This window comes from Aythya fuligula, chromosome 4 (assembly GCF_009819795.1).
Source record: "Aythya fuligula isolate bAytFul2 chromosome 4, bAytFul2.pri, whole genome shotgun sequence".
Classification (NCBI taxonomy): Eukaryota; Metazoa; Chordata; class Aves; order Anseriformes; family Anatidae; genus Aythya; species Aythya fuligula.
In genome coordinates, this window is record NC_045562.1 from 47489378 (window position 1) to 47509417 (window position 20040).

General features: G+C 39.2%; 1 protein-coding gene across 2 annotated transcripts in view; it reads left to right on the forward strand.

Moving 5' to 3' along the window:
• The window catches only part of ADAMTS3 (ADAM metallopeptidase with thrombospondin type 1 motif 3), a 133595-nt gene extending 115100 nt beyond the window's left edge, over positions 1 to 18495 (forward strand). For both annotated transcript variants that reach the window (XM_032186726.1, XM_032186725.1), the window contains 10 exons: positions 331 to 506; positions 1584 to 1717; positions 2242 to 2365; positions 5966 to 6046; positions 7637 to 7800; positions 8407 to 8572; positions 9338 to 9470; positions 9738 to 9945; positions 10672 to 10789; positions 15671 to 18495. In XM_032186726.1, the coding sequence (XP_032042617.1) occupies positions 331 to 506; positions 1584 to 1717; positions 2242 to 2365; positions 5966 to 6046; positions 7637 to 7800; positions 8407 to 8572; positions 9338 to 9470; positions 9738 to 9945; positions 10672 to 10789; positions 15671 to 16248 (1882 nt within the window). In that variant the 3' untranslated portion in view covers positions 16249 to 18495. The remainder of the gene's footprint in view (positions 1 to 330; positions 507 to 1583; positions 1718 to 2241; positions 2366 to 5965; positions 6047 to 7636; positions 7801 to 8406; positions 8573 to 9337; positions 9471 to 9737; positions 9946 to 10671; positions 10790 to 15670) is intronic.
• The last annotated feature ends 1545 nt before the right edge of the window (positions 18496 to 20040 follow it).

Below are 20040 nucleotides of genomic sequence, written 5' to 3' on the forward strand. Positions count from 1 at the left end.
GAGAACATAGTGTGCAAGCTCAGCAAGCTGCAGGATAAACTGTTAGATGATCCCTAATTGTAAATCAACAATTGGCAGCATACATGTGCACATGCATTGCTACTGCATTTCAGCACGTGCCTTTGGGATGTTTGGGCAAACATGGAGGTTACATTGCAAGTGCATATCCGTGCAGTGTAACTGCTCTGTTTCCATTTCTGTCAGTTCACACTCCCTTTTTTTTGAATTGTTACTTACAATTGAGTGTGAATTTCACTTTAAGGTAGAAGGAAAAAAAAAGAAGTAATGTTCAGAGGGTTTTAGAATCTCTTGAATGTTTTCTCCTCACAGGCCAATTAATGGAGGTGAAGATTGTGCTGGTGTCAATTTTGAGTTTCAACTCTGCAATACAGAAGAGTGTCCAAAGCACTTTGAGGACTTCAGAGCGCAGCAGTGTCAGCAACGCAACTCCCACTTTGAGTATCAGAACAGCAAACACCACTGGCTGCCATACGAACACCCCGACTGTAAGTTCTGTTTTTCTGTGTTTATTACAAGTCAGTCCTCAAATCTTGCAGAGCTTGTGGCAGTCTCGTTCCAGTCACCATGCAGAGACTGGAAATAGCTGGGGTAAGAGCGAGCATAGCTGAGACTAAAAAGTGGGAAAAAAGAATGGCCCAGAAAGAAATTTTTGAAACTTCTGTACTTTCTCCAACCCTAGCCCAGGTAGCTTCCCCTAACTTTCATCCTCTTCCTAGTGAGAACACAGTGTGAAAGCTGAGGCTTGCAGCTGCTGGAATAGTTGATGGGTGCTCATTGCATTTAATGCCCATGACTGTTGGGGCCAAGTGTAGAAAGCTGTGCTCAGGTCCTGAAAGACTCTTCCTGCCCTCTCTCCCATGCAGCTGTTTGTCTGTTTGAGTGCAAAACATGAATGCTACCACTACTAGTAATTTGCACCAGAAGTAGTATTTTGTTCTAATGGCACTACTGGAGAAGTCCTTTCGTAGTATTTTCCCACTCCTGTATGGGTCCAGCAGCCAGAGCCTGATTCTTCACTCCTAACTCTAATTGAACCCAGTAACTACGTTGAGTAATGAGGACAGCTCAAGCACAAAGTTTCTTAGCTCACTGAAAGGTGTTTCAGAGCTGCTTTGAGTTGCTGACATTTTTTCCTCAGGTATCTCCAGAGAAACCCTTTATATGCTTGTCTAGGGAGTCAGATTCAGATAGCGACATTCAGCTGGTATCTTCCAAAAAGGCTAAAGAAAGTTAAAAGACACATACCCTCTGTTCTTTTCATATGATATCATTTCCTAAATTCAGCCCTGTTCCCAATAAGATCAAAGTGGAAGCTACATGCGGAGTATTGGAGAATGCAATTCTAGGAGCCTCTTTGGAAGGGAACTGATTTCTTTGAGAATATCTCAAAGCGATAGGCCCATAGTTCAGAGAAAAGCAACTTGCTGTGTGTTTTTCCCCACATCTGTCTGTTTAAGGTCCTTTCTGTCTTATTCTCTGTCTGCCTTTAGTGGGATGTTTTTCTGAAGCTCATCTGGGTTTCTGTTAACTTATGCAGTTACTTCTGTTTCTCTGCTATGCAGCTAATAAGAGATGCCACCTGTACTGCCAATCCAAAGAAACAGGAGATGTTGCTTATATGAAACAGCTGGCACATGATGGGACTCGCTGTTCCTATAAAGATCCCTACAGCATTTGTGTTCGTGGAGAATGTGTGGTGAGTGGCACCTTCCCAAGACCGTCACTGAATTTGAACTGTGCTGTTACCTAACAACTCTGTTTAGCAGCAATCAGAACTCTGTAAATAGTGCAGAGATAGACTTTGCAGATGTTTTGAAATTAAATATTTGCAGCATCACATTCCTCATTATTACTTGAAATTTAAATTAAATTAGAGCAGTGGCATGAATCTGTTCCATGCAAATACTCCGCTTTTCTTCAACTAATGGTTTCATTTGCCTCATTTACACTTAAGTTTCCTGTCTGAAAAGATATTTTTTTCCATCTTTCCCATCTTTCCTAGTCTTGACGTAGAGTGGATATAACATGACAATCAGTTCTTGTTCTTCACCTAGGAAACCATCATGCGGCACCAGGTTTTCAAGTAATTTGTGTTTAAATAAAATAGATCAGTGTTGGGTGGCAAGTTCCTGAATGCATTGATTTTGAGATTGCTCCCTCTATGACAAAAACTTACAGCCTACAATAAAGCCATGTCTCTTTTTGCTCTTCTTTCTGCAGAAGGTGGGTTGTGACAAGGAAATTGGCTCCAATAAGGCTGAAGATAAGTGTGGTGTCTGTGGCGGAGATAACTCTCATTGCCGAACTGTGAAAGGAACCTTTACCCGCACTCCCAAAAAGCTTGGTAGGAATAGCATTTTCTTGCCTATAAATTTAGTTCTTTTAAACTTTTAAAACACTGGAATGTTTCTGTCTTTTGAAGGACTAATTAGAAGAAAGTTTGAAAGTCTGGTGTATCCAGAAACACTCACCAGGCAGAACATGTTTAGTTCTTTGTAAATGCTGAAGCCCAAACAGACAATGTTTGTGTTAAGTGGGGATACACCGAGTTCTGCCAAACAAAAATGAACTATTCTTCTTAACAGTGCAATTCAGAAGAAATCAAGGTACTTTACTTGATGCTAAGTGTAACATACTTTGTATGTAGGATGACTAGAGGAAATACTTTTTTTCCCTTTGAAGCTTTTCACAAGTTTTTATTCTCAAACCTAAACTCAAGTTTTAAGAACTTGTTTGCATACGAATATATAGATCCTCATATCAAATTAGTCATCACGAATTACAGACTTTTAGTTAAATAAACAAATGAAAAATAAGCTCAACTTAATTCTGAACCAAATATAAAAATATTTTGGAAGAAACCCTCATTTCTGTCATCTTTTGAGTTGTATAACTGACATCCAGTGAAACATATAAAAGCATTCTGTCAGCTCTGAACTAAGAATGTGCTGGTTAAAATGCTTAGACTAGACTGGAGTACATTGCAGCACATCTCATCAATAATTATTTAAGATCTCCTTGGACTTCCTCGGAAATTTATATTTAGTCAGTTATTTGTTAAGCCAGGGCAGCATTATCTTGTATATTTTGCTGAGAATATTTTGCATTTCAGGACTTTCCTATTATTGCTTTTATTTCAGTGTAGGGAAGCTACTCAGGGATATGAGTATGTATGACTTGGTGCTATTTCAGTAATACCTGTTTGATAGAACTAAGTGCTTTAAGACAGAGTGGAGAAAGACTTAGGGACAGATAGTGTGAATATCTTCTTTAACAGTTCAGAGGCTGGTAACTGCTGCAATGAAGAAAGCATTGCTGCAGCATTGGTAACTAATTTTGGACAGTAAGTGAGCAACCAAACTAAACTTGGACAAAGACAAGTTATTGTGTGAATGGAAATAAAATATATGAAATATTCTGCAGAAAATACTTAGTAATTATTACAAACCAACTGGAAAAAGGTTACTGATTGTAATTATCCGAGCCAGTAGAGAACCTTTCTGAAAGGGATGACAGGGGGACTGATGCATTAGACACAGAATAATGTAAGAATTACTCAAATTTAAGACTATAACTTAAGCCTCATGTATAGACCTGTGTATTTCTTGAGCTGGGAGTTACTATGCTTTTCTGAAAACAAAACAAAACACCTCCTGTAATCAGGAGAAATAAGTGCTCAGCCTTATAAGTGTGTTTCTAATCTTTTTCACTAAGAAAAATGAAAATGTAGTTTGGGGGGCAGAGGGAATATTCGTGTCACAACTTCGGATCCAGTCCAGGAAGAGCTTTCTCTAATGAGTCTGGTTTCTATTTTCTATAGCAGTGGTTTGCAGCTCACAGCTTGCAGTCAGTGTACCTACGCCTGTGGTTTGGCTTACTGCCTGGGAGATAACAGGGCAAATGAGAGGCCAGCAGAGGGCAAAATGTTCTATTGACCTCATCATGCTCTGTCTCAGCATTTTTGCCTGGGGGCCCTGAGTAATACTGCATTGTCTTATGGGGTGATAGTGTGTGACTGGATGTTTTCACAATGTTCTCAGTGCCTGGAAAGCACTACAATTCAAAGTGACAGACAGTGCTAGGATATGGTTCAGGAAAGACTGCTGTTGATCAGCCACTTCCAAATGTTAATGAAAGTGATGAAAGTGTTTGTGAAATGTTTATTGTTTTATGGTAACTTTGGCAATCTAGTCATTAAAAGGACTAATTGACCTCTTCCAACAGGAAAACATTTAAGCAAGAGATGCCAAAAAGAATTCAAGTTTCTGGAAAATGAAATCTGCAAGTATCCAACTTAAAATCACCTATCTGAATTTTCACTGGTCTAATTTTCATTGACTATTAAAATTTGCTAGATGTGTCTAATACTGCTTTAAATGCCTTTGAACACAGAACGTAAGTTCTACTTTATATTTGTTAAGACCATCTGGCTGACAATGTAGTCAATGAAATAACAGGGCTTGGCTCCCATAACACTAATTACAGACGTTCTATTTAAGGGAAGACAAGAGGAGCATTTACATTGCCCAAAGGAGCTCGCAATATTTCCCTTTCTGAAACAAAGGAGTCTAAAAATACTCTGGGTAAGTTTCATGTGCTTGCAGAAAGAGTGACATCCATGGCAACTCGAGAGTTCTTGCTATAGTTCTCATCTTCATCTAGATGTTGATAGATAACACAAAATCAGGCAAAAGTTTTGTTTCATATGCTCAAAAAATGGTCAGTAAAAAAGTCAGCAAATGCTGCTTTTGCATTCACTCATCAGCCAAGACCATGATTTTACACACTCATAGTTCTTCATTTTCTTTTCTTTGGTTATCCAAGCAGCAGTACTATGTCAGACGCATGGCAAACTACACATTTATTGGTTAGTCTTAGAATCCCTCAGATGAAACAGTTACTTAAATGCTAAATCTTCTGTTTGCAATGCACAAATACTACAAGTCTTGTCACATCTACACTGCTTTGGTAGCAGGAAATTGGATTGTGGAGTACAAATCAGAGGAAAAACTTATTCAGCTCTTTAAAAATGGATCCAAGAAGATTTATCATAATTAAATATGCAGGTGTTATAGGGAAAATAGAGGAATATGAAAATGCTATGAACTCAGAGTTTCACATCCTTACATCCAATTAATTATACATTCACTTTGGTACCTGTGTAGCTCTTCTTTAAAACTTTAAATAGAAGTGCCTGTTGACGGGTTCTGAAGACAGATTTTAGTCTTCCTAAATTACCGTAGTACGTGTTTAACATCACACTAATTACTTGTGGTTTGGACTGATAAATAATTAAAATTGAAAATAGGAATTCTTGTCTTTGGGAACTGTTTCATACTCTTAGCTATAGAGAGTTGAGTTCAGCCCTTTCACCTCAGCAGTAATACTTGAATTGATTCATTTTACATTTCACAGTTGTCAGTAATGAACTTCCACATAGACAAGGCCTTCCTTAAGTGTAGCAATAATACACTCTGTACTACATCCAACTTTCTTCAGAGTCGTTGATGTCTCAGAAGTAAATAGGCACACTTAAGACATAAACATGTAACAGTACAGTAAATAAATTCAAATCTAACAGTCTGGCTGATGGGTGATCTGGAAAAAAAAATAATCTTGTTTTTCTCCTTTGTATGCTCAGAAACATAGGAAACATATTTTTGCCTGAATTGTTAATCATTATGGCCTATAGGAGAGTAGCTAATCCAGCGACAAATAGATTTGTAACTGGTTTCTCTTTTCTCCCTGAAAGAGGAAAAGCACAAGGAAGTCTTGCCAAACATGTTACAAAACTATTTGATCAGTTTCTCTGTGGCACTGCTTCTCAGTTGATGGATGCCCTCTTCTGCAAGTAGAAGCTGGATGATGTAGAGCGCTCCTAACCATGGCTATTACTTTTTATTTCCTCCTCTGCTTTCTCCATTGACTACTACACATGCCAAAGGGTACCTTAAGATGTTTGATATCCCTCCTGGTGCTCGACATGTGTTTATCCAAGAAGACGAGGCTTCTCCTCACTTTCTTGGTAAGTGTTTCTCTCCTCAGGTTTGGCTTTGAGGCATGATGAGAAGCATGGGGCAGTCATGCAAAAGAACCTGAGAAATGAGATAACCAAATTAAAGTATTTAGGGTAAATATGTGCATTCAGAATTGCATGTTGAGGACTGAGTTCAACAGCATAAGCTTAGCAATCAAATTTAATTCTCATCTGAATTCTTCAAAATATTAAACTGATCCAATTTGCATGCTTACTAATAAAAGACTGTCATCGCTCAAATTTAAACAGGCGCTGCCAGAGTAAAAAAAAAAAAAAAAAAGAAAAAAAAGATGCATTCTGTTTTGTGAATGAAATTCACTATCTTTAATTATTCTTATTTGCTGCAGATTGTAAGCAACAGCATTTTTAATGGAAAGAAAGACTGGAGAACTTGTCATATAATTGCAGTCCCTTTCATTTGAGATTTTTCTTATGTAAGAAATACCATATTGTTGTTAATCAGCTTGTGTCTTGCTACTTACCACTTCCTAATGCTTAAGGGAGTTTTAGCTTACACTAGAGGGGTGAGATCATTCATTGTTTCTAACATTCTTTTAGCCAGCTCTTTTTGTGCGAAGGCACTGTCCGAATTTTAAACTCTTTAGGCAAAGTTAAGTCAGTTACTAAAAAAAAAAAAAAAGAAGAAGAAAAAAGAATAAAAAATAAAAAGAAGAGACAATAGTTTTGGCTGTGCTAATGTCAGAGAAAAACTCCTGGGTTTTGAGGTCCAAGATATTTGTGTGGACCAAGCACAGCCTGCTCATACCTTTCAGGGGATAGCTTTGATTTGGCAGTAAGTAGTTTCATTAATCATAGGAACATGTGAGATTTCTGCATATATTTTATCATGTTCTATGGTGATCTGCAAAAGAAAAAATGAGAGCCCACCTCTCAGATTTCTGATGTAATGGCTTGTCATCAGAGCACAATAATAACCTGCACACTACATGACTTCCAAGGTGTGTTGCAGGAACCCAAAACCAGTAAGTTTCCCAGGAGTTCAAATGCCTCAGCTCTTTGCTTACTGATTTTAGCATCTGGTTCTTAAATACATACGCAAAAGACAGTGAAATACAGAAAAAAGCTGTCATTTTTATAACCCGAGGAATATAAGGAATGCACTTAGGGTCTCCTGAGGTGTGTATTCCCAGTGATGCTGGTTTGGTCTTATGCAAATGTGGAGGAAGGGAAACTCTGAAGATTTGACCTGAGTTTCTTGCTACTACCCGTGCTTCCTGGGAACTAAACCAATATGGAAAATGTGCGTATTATTACACAGGAAGAAGTTTTTCAGTCCATCTCTAGCTCTGTATCTGTATCTAACTCATATGGATAAGGAGGTCTAAAATTGAATCAAACATGCAAATGTGTCTATCATCAGAGTGGAATTTGGAGGCTAAATGAGATGGTCTTGGAGGGCCTTTTTCTGAGAATGCATCTATAGCATTTCCTAGTGTTTGTTTGTATGTTTTTTGTAAAAAGCTTTCTGTAATATCTCCGATCAAGTTTCACATAAGCCACTACGATTGCAGACGCTATGATGGAAGGCACGACTGCCACTCTTTTCAATCCTTTCAGCAATTAAGAACCAGGCTACAGGACACTATATTCTGAATGGGAAAGGGGAGGAAGCCAGATCCCGATCTTTCATCGACCTGGGCGTGGAGTGGGAATACAACATAGAAGATGACATAGAAACTCTTCACACTGATGGGCCTTTGCATGATGCAGTGGTTGTGCTGGTAGGTTGTATGTCAAGCAGCGGGAACATGGTGGTTTTGTCTTTTGTAAAAGTGCACAGTCAGCACAGAGATTGTGCTGAGACAAACTTTGCTGTGTTAACGCCTGTCAGAAAGACATATGCTGAGGAGTCAGCTGGCAGGCTGAAATCCTTTCCTCACTAGCTGTTACCCTCCCTTGTAAACTGCTGCCTGTTCATGCAGTGGTAAAGTATCAGTCACAAGCCAAATATTGTGGTCTCTGACTTCAACGGGACACTTTCAGTGGACAAAAAAAGTCACTGCACGTCAAACAGTATTTGAGACCAACCCTGGTCTCCTGCCAAGCAGATGACTGGGCCACTGCATCGTTTCATCCCAGATGATGGTGTCCTACTTGGCCAGCCTAGAAAGCTAGTTTAGAAAGGCATCTCATTTTAAACAGCTCTCTGTTGATTTTACTATTGTTAGCTCTAACTGTGAAGATAAAAGAAGACTTTTACTTTTTTTTTTTTTCCAATTAGCTAACCAGCAGTTTCCACGTGTCCTTAAAAGGCCATAGTTTCTTTACACTACAGAATAAATAATGGCTCTGGTTTTCGACCACTGTTTGCATTTGATTATTAATAGATCATTCCTCGGGAGAATGACACAAGATCTAGCCTGACTTATAAATACATCATTCACGAGGATTCAGTGCCAACTATCAACAGCAACAACGTCCTACAGGAGGAAATAGATACTTTTGAGTGGGCATTAAAGAGTTGGTCGCAGTGCTCCAAACCCTGTGGTGGAGGTAAACAGATGATGTAGCACATTCTAGTAATAAATGACAAATTACCAAAAGTAGAAGAGTAGAAGGTGGGGGAAGTGAATGCTTTAAAAATCTTGGGCTTCCTTTTTAAAAACAGCTTGTTATTTGTTATTTGGGGTGGCCAATCTTAAAATATCTTAAGTGTCTGATTATTCAAAAGTGTAATGCTTCAGCCTAGAAAGAAAAGTCCTTTTTAGGTGTTTAAATGCAGCACCCAAAGCCTCTTTGGATGTACAAACCCAGCCATTTATGCTACTGAGTGTTCACTTTACTTATGGAATGCACACTACTCCTATACAAATAACGGGGAATGTAAATTTCTAAGTCACTTTAAGACTTTTGTACAGCAAATGAGTGGGTGATGTCATCCAGCAGCAAGAACACTAAAATAAGATTTGGAACATGGATTTATTCCCTTGTTAGTCAGTGACCTGCCACTTGACAGTAAGGAGGTAATTTCTACTGTCTCTTTGCCAAAATCTGTATGTGCAATGCAGAGGTTAGACTAAAGGGTCTTAACAGTCCCTTTTGGCCTTGAAAACCTACCCTAGTGCCATGTTTTAAACAACATTCACAGAGCACTCTGCAACAATGTAGTGCTTGAAAACTGAACAAACTGTGAGCATGTTTAAATACCTTGTAAATATATGTCATGTAAAACCATTTAATAGAACATAAAACTTATATTTAAGTCAAAAAAATCTAACAAGAACCTGTTTTTCCTGACTTTTCTGAAATATGTTCCAGGGTTCCAGTATACCAAATACGGGTGCCGCAGGAAAAGTGATAACAAAATGGTTCATCGCAGCTTCTGTGAAGCCAGTAAAAAGCCAAAGCCCATTCGTAGAATGTGCAATCTTCAGGAATGCACACAGCCTCTGTAAGTGTGTCTTAGAGATAAGATACAAACGATTGCCTTCTGTGGTAGGTGTGGAAATCAACCCATGTTAGATTTGGGATGCTATCCGATAGCTATCTAGATTGGAGTTCCTGTGTTCTGGATGTTTTTCCTGTCTGTGTAAGACTGGTTACTGACCTGAGTGGTTTCACCACCAAAAAAAATTGCATGCTAAGGGCTGCCTGAGCTGGCAGCAGTTTGGATAATGGGTAAAAGTTCTGATGGCATCTTGTTCTTTTTACACTCCAGGTGGTCAGCAGATGAGTGGGAATACTGCACAAAAACCTGTGGGAATTCAGGCTACCAGATCCGTACTGTGCGTTGCATTCAACCCCTCCATGATGGCGCAAATCGCTCTGTCCACTTCAAGTACTGCAGTGGAGATCGCCCTGAGAGTCGCAGGCCGTGCAACCGTGTACCGTGCCCCGCACAGTGGAAGGCTGGACCCTGGTCTGAGGTAGGTGAGCAGCAGTCATGAGCAAATACCATACCTCCGCTAACACCTCGTGCCTCCAATGTCAGAGCTGGGCCTGGGGTGAAAGCTCCTGACTGCACTTTGTCAGAGTTCTCCAAGACATGAAATTTGGCAGCAGATAATGCCATCCTAGAAACCAACATGGAAAACATCCACAATATTAGATATACAATCCTGCAAAACAAATATTGAAATTTTGTTTTTCTCCAACTTTCCAACTTTGTATTTCCCTAACTCTGAGGACAGCTTTATAGATAGGTTTTTTTGTTTGTTTGTTTGTTTGACCAACTTGGACTGTGGTAGAATCTCAAAGTTTCTGCAATTGTCAGTATTGTTGTGATGTCTTTGGAACAAACAGCTGAACTTTACAGCTAACTCAGCAGGTACTGAGTTAGAATTCCATGCCCTTTGTGTTCTCTTTCTGTTATACTGTCAAGATCAGGAATTGGCTATAAGAAGACGAAGTAGAAAAATTCATAATATGCTCTAATAATAAATTTAACATTACAGAAAGGAAGAACTGCAGAAAATACCATCCTCTTTCTTTGCTTATTTTTCCATTATGCCACCCTTCACTAAAGCCTGCTTTCAAAACAAGCTACTGGAATGTATAGCCTAATGTGAAAGACAGCCTTGGGCTATTTTATACACATTAACTATTGCATGTTGCTGTGAAATATCCTGAATTGTCTTGTGTCTGTCTCATAGTGTTCTGTGACTTGTGGGGAGGGCACTGAGACCCGGCAGATCATATGCCGTGCTGGTGACCACTGTGATGGAGAAAAGCCAGAATCAGTGAGGACTTGTAAACTCGCTCCCTGTAATGGTAAGCAAACAGCTTAATATGACTGCATCAGATGAGGGTAACAGTCCCTGTCTCAGGGCAGCATGTCAGGGCATAACAGTTTTCTGGGATAGAGATGGTTAAGACTTTTCATACTCATTAAATTCCAATGAAAAATACTAGACCTGTATTTAATCCTACCTAAAGCTTTAGTTTTACTTGGTGAACTTTCCATGTACAGGTTTCGAAGACAAGGCAGAGCCCATGCTTATAATGACATAGTGTACACACCAAGTTTGTACTGTGCCATATTTTAAAGACCCTACACTGTCAGGTGACAACCACACAACACCATTCACTTCTTGCATTCTAGATAATGCATCATTCACTCGAGATTGCCCTGCTGTTTTCCAGCTAGAGGCACCCTGTTGTCCAGACTATTATTGATACCTTAACTCCAGGGGGTTTGGTGTTTCTCACACACCAGGGTTATTCTCTCTTGTAAACATGCTGAAATAAGGGCATTTAGATATGTTAGCCTAAGTTGCATTTGCAAAAATTGGGCCAAAGGTGAAGGTCAATCCAAAGAAGACCCTGCTTGACCTTTAGATCACAGGAAGAGTTTTACAACCCTGCCAATTGAAAGGAAATGAAAATATAATACAATTTATTCGTTTTTTTCAATCTCTCATGATAGTCCTAATACTCTGACCACTGGCTGGTAGAAAAAAATTCTTTAGTAATTAGTATTTAGTAATTTAGTAACTCTTTAGAGTACGAGTTCTTAGAACATGCAGTATGCTCTCCCACAGATTGAATTTAACTGCTTGCCACAAGTCTGGTAAAAGTTTCTACTTTGCTCTTTTTCTCTGCTGCTATTGCTAGTGAAGGAACTCAGGAGAAAATAATTCTCAGAGCGATGAACTGTTAAGAAATGGTGGGTCCACTAGGTGGGAGCAAATCACTATCTGTGACTTTAGAAACAAATTTTATTAAGGACTGATTATTCACTGGTGATAGAAACATTTCCGAAACTAAAATAAATAAAGGTTACATCTTCAAAAACTATTCAGGTAAATTTGATCTTGTGCTTTAAGCATTAGCTTAAAGAATTTGTTCTTTAAGTATCACCTGGGATTTTCTGTAACAGACTGTTAAATTCCAGCCATTCAAAATTAAGTATCATGCAGTCTTTTTTCTCCATGTGAGTATTATGTTCTCCCACAGCAATACTCAGTGCCACTGACCTGCAACACCTAGGATTCACTAATATGGAATGTAAGCAATAGATGGTCTTGTACAGACCCTCTACAAATTGCAGTTGAATCATCTTGGTTAATACTTATTTTATTTTTATTTTTTTGGATACTTAATATGGACCCCATCTCACATGCCCTGGTGAATGAAGGATTTCTGTGGTCACATGTAGGCACTGGGGGTGCTTTACAGGGTTCTGAAGCCCTAGGTTCATTTCCTCAAGAGAGAGGACATAGCACACATTGCAATAGCTGTTAAAAAAAGAAGTAATGGCCAGGGAAATGCAATGATCTACCTGGCCTTGCTGTAGCAAACCTACAGCACAATGTGGGCTTTATGAAAATGCTGCTAACTACAAGGGCATGTACAGCTGCATCCAGCCAAGTCCTTCATCCTTTTGAAAAAACCACAGGGGCCCTGTGCATTTTGTTCCTCAGCCAGACTCTTCTCTTTGAGCACAAACCTCTCTACTTTGCTCAGGGATTAGGGCCATAACTTTTACCAAGCACTGGGATTTTCAACCTCTGCACTAAGTAGCTGCCAGTATTCTTTCAGACCAAGTAGTCTATCTTTTTTGCCACACTCTTCTGATGTGGTTTCTACCACACTCTATGTTTTGGGGGAATGCAGCTAATATATAAATAGTGTTCTGTAACATTTATGTAGATAAACCCTTTATGTAATGTGTGGTAGACCTTTATTTTTAAGTCTGTATAGCCTGGATTATTATTTTGATTTTCAGGGCTTTAGACTTAGCAAAACATTAGTCTATATTACGTGTTTTTGACCAGTGATTTACCGTATAAATGCACAGTTGCTGAGAATTTCATCTTAATGGAGCTGGGATGGACATTTTTCATAGCTGGAGTGATTCCTTTTATGTTATGTTAAAGCTTTTCTTTTTCATTTCATGAAAAAACATGTCTGCATACAGAAGAGTCACCAGCTCTTCCTCAGTGGAGCTGAGTTTTGTAGTGTAGAAAAATGAGGACACCTCCCATAGATATTTCACTTACTCTTCTTAACTCTCTATGACTAGAAGGAAAAAGGAGGCAAGATTTTACTCTTCAGGTCCATAGCAGTAATCTGAGCAGCAGTCATGTTTCTGTGGCTGTGCAAATGTTACCATCAAATTTCCTTTTTATCTGTCCCAAATTAAAAAACTGATCTTGTGGTACTGACACGAACTGATGAGCTTCATGTAAGAACTCTGTTTGAGGAAGCCCTACTTTGCCAGATGTGATATGGTATGCATGCAGAAGTACCCACCTCCTGTTTTAAATTTTAGAGCCTAAATACCAACTTCCAGCTCAAAGCAAGATTTCTCAATGGGATGCTGTCAGCAAACATCCCATTGGATGTACAGTCAAGGTGATGCCTTTTTTAAGAGATATGTCAAATCTAGAATCTAATGTGAAAAATTTGAGTTAATTTAAATTCTATTCTAGTAGTTTCATCTTCTAAAAATTCCCTAGGGAGCCGATACACTTTCTTGTGTCTTCTACTCTTAGCTACCGTGAAGCAAGTAACAAATTGTGAAAAGGAGAATTTTTACCGTGAACATCAGCAGAAGGATACAAGCACTTCAGTACTGAATAGGAAATGGTTGACTAGGTTGTGCAGAATTAACCTAAAAAATAATAAAATTAAAAAAAATGGATTATGTGAGTATCTAGCTCCAAGATTGTATTTACGGAAAGTAGATAAGTATAAAACCAAATCTTTGCACTACCATGTGAGTCACAAAATCTAAACCATTGCAAACCAATACCAGAAAAAATAGCCATGAGAGAACAGGACTAAATAAGATGCATTTATGGAATGGCAAAAATAATTTTTGATTTGTTTGTCATTTTAGGTCATAATGTTTGCTTTCACTTATATATTGATATAAATCACAGTGCGTTAATAAGGTGACTGCCATAATTTTCCAGATAAGGTGCTTTCATTTCCATGAAGGCGTAATTATTACTTTACATATGATGCAAAGATTTGTGTTTCAATATTAGTTTTTCTAGTTTAGATGAATTATGAATACAGCCCTTGAATTTCCCATGCTAATTCCTGCTGAAAATAGTCTTATAGTGCCTCCATGGACTACATACGTTCCCAGGCAAAGCTGCAGATTTAATGCTAGGTTTGTCAAGAACCAATAAACACCCGTCCAAGGAAGCACATCAGGACTAGGAGCAAGGAAAAAAATTATATTACGTGCTGAAGTCATATAATTTGCTATTTATAAACAACATCCCGCGAACCCACTGATGTGTGTAATTTTACTGAATTCAGTGGAATTAAGCTGATTTACACTGATTGAGGGGTTGGGCTACAGTTAATATTTTGAAATAGGAAAACTCGGTTGCCTAACGTACTGTTGACATGTGGTGAGACAGCATCTGTACACCAGTGAGAAAATATCACAGGACAGAAAGCTAATTTAATTTCAGAGCTTAATAAGTGGCAAAACATGGCATCTGTTGCTCGTTAAAATGTTGACTCCATAATTGCTAACTATGAATTGAGGACTAGACATGGAACAGATACTCTCAATCGTTGGGGTTAGCTTTTGGCCTTTTACATTATAATTTTGCATGCTTCTATTTTAAGTAAAATCCATCAATACTATTTCAAGTAAACTGTGATATCTTAGGAAAATTCTGTTAATGGGAATGTTTTGTTTTGCTGGTCTCTTCCAAAGGTATTTGAATAGTTACTGGATGCACTGAGCAACTCACTTGTCCTCAGTGCTGGTTTTCTGTCCTGTGACGTATTACACATTCCTATGTTCCTGGTCTGCTTCTGAACTGCTGCTAGAGCCTCAGCACCAGATTTAGGTACTGGTACAACAGGTTAAGAACATAAAATTTGTACATTTAAAAGACCGGATACAGATGTGCTCTTAGCTAAATATAAAAGCCTTATTTTTCCTTTTTCATATTCTTGCAATGACCACTGCATTTCTATGTGTCAAATACAAATATCCAGCAAACGCTCAAAGAAACATTGACATTTTTGAGACCCTCCAGTACATCTTTGACTTCTTTAAAATCTTTTCCTCTGGCTGAAAGGAATGCCACGCACAACTTGAAGGCATCTGAACTTCTGTTAAGAGCTTTCCATTGGTTCTCTAGTTACGTTTAGGACACTGAAAAACTAAGAAATGTATCTAACATTTTATTTTAATAGATCATATAAAAGGCATCTCCAGGAGTTACTGCTTGGGATTTATTTAAGGGAAAATTTAATTGTTTTTAATGTTGTTGATATGCAATGTCCTTAGGCTAGAAGGGAAGGTGAGTTGGGCTGGGTAGAATGACAACTAGTGTAGGGTATTTGGGAGTTATTAGGTTATCATTGGAAATTGCTGTCTGTGGCCCTCCAGAAATAGAGCATGACTTTCCTCTCCTCATGACTGGTGTGCACAGAATCCAGCATTTTCGGAGTGAACAATGATTTTTTGTTGTTGTTGTTGTTCCCAGCTAGGCCTCTTTGAAGGGGTTGGGTTAGTTTTAGGGGATGGGGTTGGTGAGTTCTTTGATGGATGAAGCATCTCAGACTAGCCCATCATTTTGGAAACATGGGCAGAACTTTATCAATGCCCATCTAAATTCCGTCCAGGCACTCTTCGGTGCTGGGTTTGTAATCAGCATTGGATTTGTTTTGCAGATGAACCCTGTATGGGAGACAAATCTATCTTCTGTCAGATGGAAGTGCTTGCACGGTACTGTTCCATCCCTGGCTACAACAAGCTCTGCTGTGAGTCCTGCAGCAAGCGCAGCAGCACCCTCCCACCTCCATTCCTTACCGAGGCTGCTGAGACTGAAGAGGAAGCGCTGTTCGATCACAGTGACCTGCCTAGGGCTTTGGTGATGCCAACGCCGTCAGTGCCCCGCTATGCAGAGCTCCTGCCTGGGCGAAGTTCTCTTGGCAGGCTTCGCTTTGCAGAAGAGGACACAGATACACGCATCTCCCCATCAAACACTAAGCCTAAAGGTGCTGAGTTTCCGCGATGGAGAGTTCCTGAGGCAAGCAAGACTTCTAGGCTGTTTGCTTTGCTACACCAGCCACCTGCCAACAGCAGCAGTCTTGGCCCTCGTAACGCCCTTGCTTTGGCAGCAGCAGTTCCTGTGGTGCCACTTAATAACACCATGGTGGGTGCTCCTTCTTCATTGAGAACCTCACGGAAGGGTGAGAAGCAGGTTGACAAGAGATGGCCTTCGAGGTCCTCCACTGTGGAAAGATGAATGTGAATGCCACGTGGAGGATAGTAGCAGAAAGAGGCTTTGTTTGGCTTTGTGTTTCAGTTCTTTACTTCTGGACACTATGGTGCATGCTGCTTTCCACGAGCAGGACGCTGCAGATCATCAACTCATTTCCTTGTAAATACAAAGAACAAGAAGTGCTGGTTCACTTTCTAGTCGCTCCCATCCTCCTCCCATCCTGCGTCATCTGGGTAGCGTGAATGCGTTGGAGGAAAGCACCAAAGAATATTCCTGACAGTGAGCAAAAGTTGCTGAGGGCATTGGTCAAGTTCTAGTACAGGGAAAGCGGCCCTGATGTCAGCACTCACCTCATTATTTTTGTTTTTAAACACATATAGAAAACGCCCCACTACAAGAGGTACCAAACGTTTACACTATACAAAATACTTTTGCAATGGAACAACCGAATCCATAAGACTTGTTTTGCTAATTTATCTATATAAATGGATATTGTATGAGCAAATTTGCAGCTGTTGTGTAAATACTGTATATTGCAGAAAATCAGTATTATTTTTAAGAGTTTTGTGCTGTCAGACAACTGTTTACCTATGTTACATTCTGGACAATTGCTAGGTGCCTGCCATTGAGTACTGCCTTATTTACATTCCATAAGTTGATTTTTTAAGCAGCATTGTCATAAAAGGAGGAGTTCCATTTTCATATGAATTACATCTACTGAAACTAGGAAAGAGTTTGGTTTTTATTAATGTCAACAATGTGATGCTTTCTTTTGAAATAGGGGGAAAAAAAGTGTGATCCTCAAGGTATGAGTCTACTTATTGCCACCTGCCCATTAAAAGTAGATTTAGAAATTTTAGTGTAATTCTAGTCACAGGTTGGGAAAACAATTGTATGTGCCTGTGAAATGAACACTGACACCCATGGCCCATGCTGAGCAGGCACTGCTTCAGTTTAGGAGTAGCAGTGCTGTCCCTTTGGTCTCCTTTTGCCTACGAGGTCAGACCAGTGTAGGAAACCATGTATATACTGTAAGTACTGTAATATTCACAAGTCAAAAATGAGTTGTGTTTTCCAGATGATCCGGTTGTTTTTTATGAAGCTGAAAAAGCATCACAGTGGTAGAATAGGCACTAATAAGAAATAGCTGTGGCAAGACTTAAAATAGATTTTTTTTTTTGCCTACTGGAAGCATTGATTTAAAGGTGAGAGAGATATTTATTTTTCAGCATGGTTCACCTCAAAATCTCCACAACCACAATGCATCTGACTGCAATAATGTACTAGTAATTTATGTCAATAACCATCTTGTTCACAGTCCACCCAATCACACTCTCTCCTGTGTGTTGCTGTAAAGTACTTGTATATAGGATTGAGAACTAAAGATATTTATTAAAAGTTGAATTCTTGATAGTATTTTATGTACTAAATATTTACACTAAGGGGAGTTGACTATTCTTTTTGCCAAGATAAAATAGAGAGATGTAACTAGATACCTGTACATGCTATGTCATACGGATAGAACAGAAATTTAAGCTAACTAAACTACTGTAGAGAAATTGTTGATCTTATTCTTTAAAAAAAAAAAAAAAGTCTTATGACATTTTATTATTTTTTTTTTGTTACAGGCATCTTTAATTTCTAAATAGGCTATGAAAGATTCATGTGCAATTTTTGGCTCCCCATAAAAGGTCCTCATGATTGACCCATTTATAAGGACAGTGATTGTGAACCTCTAACATCCTATAAAATAGTAGGACTCCAAAGGCTAAATTCTGGAAATAAACTTCTGTAGTGATTATGCAGAATCGCTACGATTAAGTAAGGATGAAAACTGTTGTCAGAAGACTTCTAAGGTAAATGAAACTTTTAAGTAGATGAATCCTGTTCAGGGGAGTATAGGGTCGCCATGCAAGACGCATCTTGTATTGTGATGTGCATAATCTAATCCACTAAAGTATTGACCCAACACCTCTAAAGAATTGCTGCTACCTTTCTGCAAGGCTTTTGAAGGTCAAAGAAATTAGTATTAAACAGATTGTGCAGACAATCCCTGAGCCTCAAACAGACAAATAGGGTGTGTTTTATTCCTTGGAAATTTCCCAAATGTCAAATTCTTTCTCTGTCTTTATCTTCTACATATATACAGTGTGGGTGTAGATAATCCTTGTACCTTTTTGCTTTCTTTTCTACCAAGCTAATTTCACTTTCATTAAAGTGTACACTACTGATCCTGTTTGTTGTATTGGGGAGCACGTAGCAATAAAATCTTTAACATAACAAATCTTTCTTTGGTTTGCTTCATATGGAAGGGTCTTTTTTTTTTTTTCATTAGTTTGCCTTTTGCAAAATGAAGGAACACTTACATCCCAAAGCTTCACTCCCTTGAAAATTAAAAATTGAAAAAGATTTACAATTTTGATTTTTAAAAATATGTCCTGTTTTTACCATTGCGGAGGAATAAGTAGGGAAATTGGGGGAAAGGAAGGAGTGAATATTCTGTGATCCAGAGTCTTCCTGGTACGTGTGTATATGTCCGGATAGCAGCTCCAACACTTTTCTCAGGAACATGTAACACCTTGGGCTTTGCTTTATGAGGAATGGTATCTAAGAGATTCTGCATCTGCTGAACAGGAGGCATCTGCTCTCCTCTCCTTTAGCTAGAAATGTTTTCTGAGTAGATGAGAGGACTTCAGCAGCCAGCCACTGAAGGCTTAAAAAACAAAACAAAACAAAAACCTCACCCATGTTATTTTAGTACAGGTGCATGTTCTAGCCTTCTGGTCCATCTGCCTTTAAGCAGTTTTGATACCATATATCTGCAAGAACGCATCCTTTGATATAATTGCTGTTTCTCACTTGACAAGTACAGGCTTCCATGTATAGTTAGCATTACCTAACGTCACAACTTCTCTGTGACCAGCAGATGGTGTGATACAGGGGCAAGTGGGGATGCTCCATGGGTTTTTGTATCTGTGGGCAGGCACATAGTCCAACAGCATCACACTGAAGGTTAAGGAAGGAAAGCTGCCTTGTCTTCATAGTACCCCATGCTCTGGTTTCACTGCTTGAAGTAGGTCATTTTGGGATTGTCCTAAGAGACTTATGAACATTTTTCTCCATTTCCAGTTGCCCATTTTCAAGAAAAGCAAATCCAAAGTAGAACTTCTAGAGTAAAACTAGTTTGATAAGGGAGATCTTCATCTCTACATAGACACCAGAGAAACTGGCTTCTTAAGCCACTTGTTTTCATGACCTCATTGCTCTCCACAACTTCCTGAGAAGGTGAAGCAGAGAGGGAGGTGCTCTTCTCCCTGCTAACTGATAACAGGATGCACAGGAATGGCACAAAGCTGCACCAGAGGAGGTTCAGACTGGACATTAGGACAAATTTATTTACCACTAACGTTGTCAAACACTAGAATAGACTTCCCAGAGAGGTGGTTGATGCCCCAAGCCTATAAGTGTGACCTCAGCTGCTCCTCATACCTTTTCCCCTCTCGGCCCTTCACCATCTTTGTCGCCCTCCTCTGGACACTCTCCAACAGTTTAATGTCCTTTTCGTACCGTGGTGCCCAGAACTGCACACAGTACTCGAGTAAACTTGATTAAAAAAAAAAAAAAATGGGGGAGGAGACTGCATTTTATTCTTGTCCCATTTTTTTCAGCCCACACAGATGCTGTGCATTTCACTGAGAGATGCATCAATTAGTCCAGGGCGGGGGGGGGCTTCTCAGGCTTTTCCACAAACTGTTTCCTTGGGGGTCGAGCCAAAAACCCACACATCAGTGATGCTTACAGCACACAGAGTTGCTC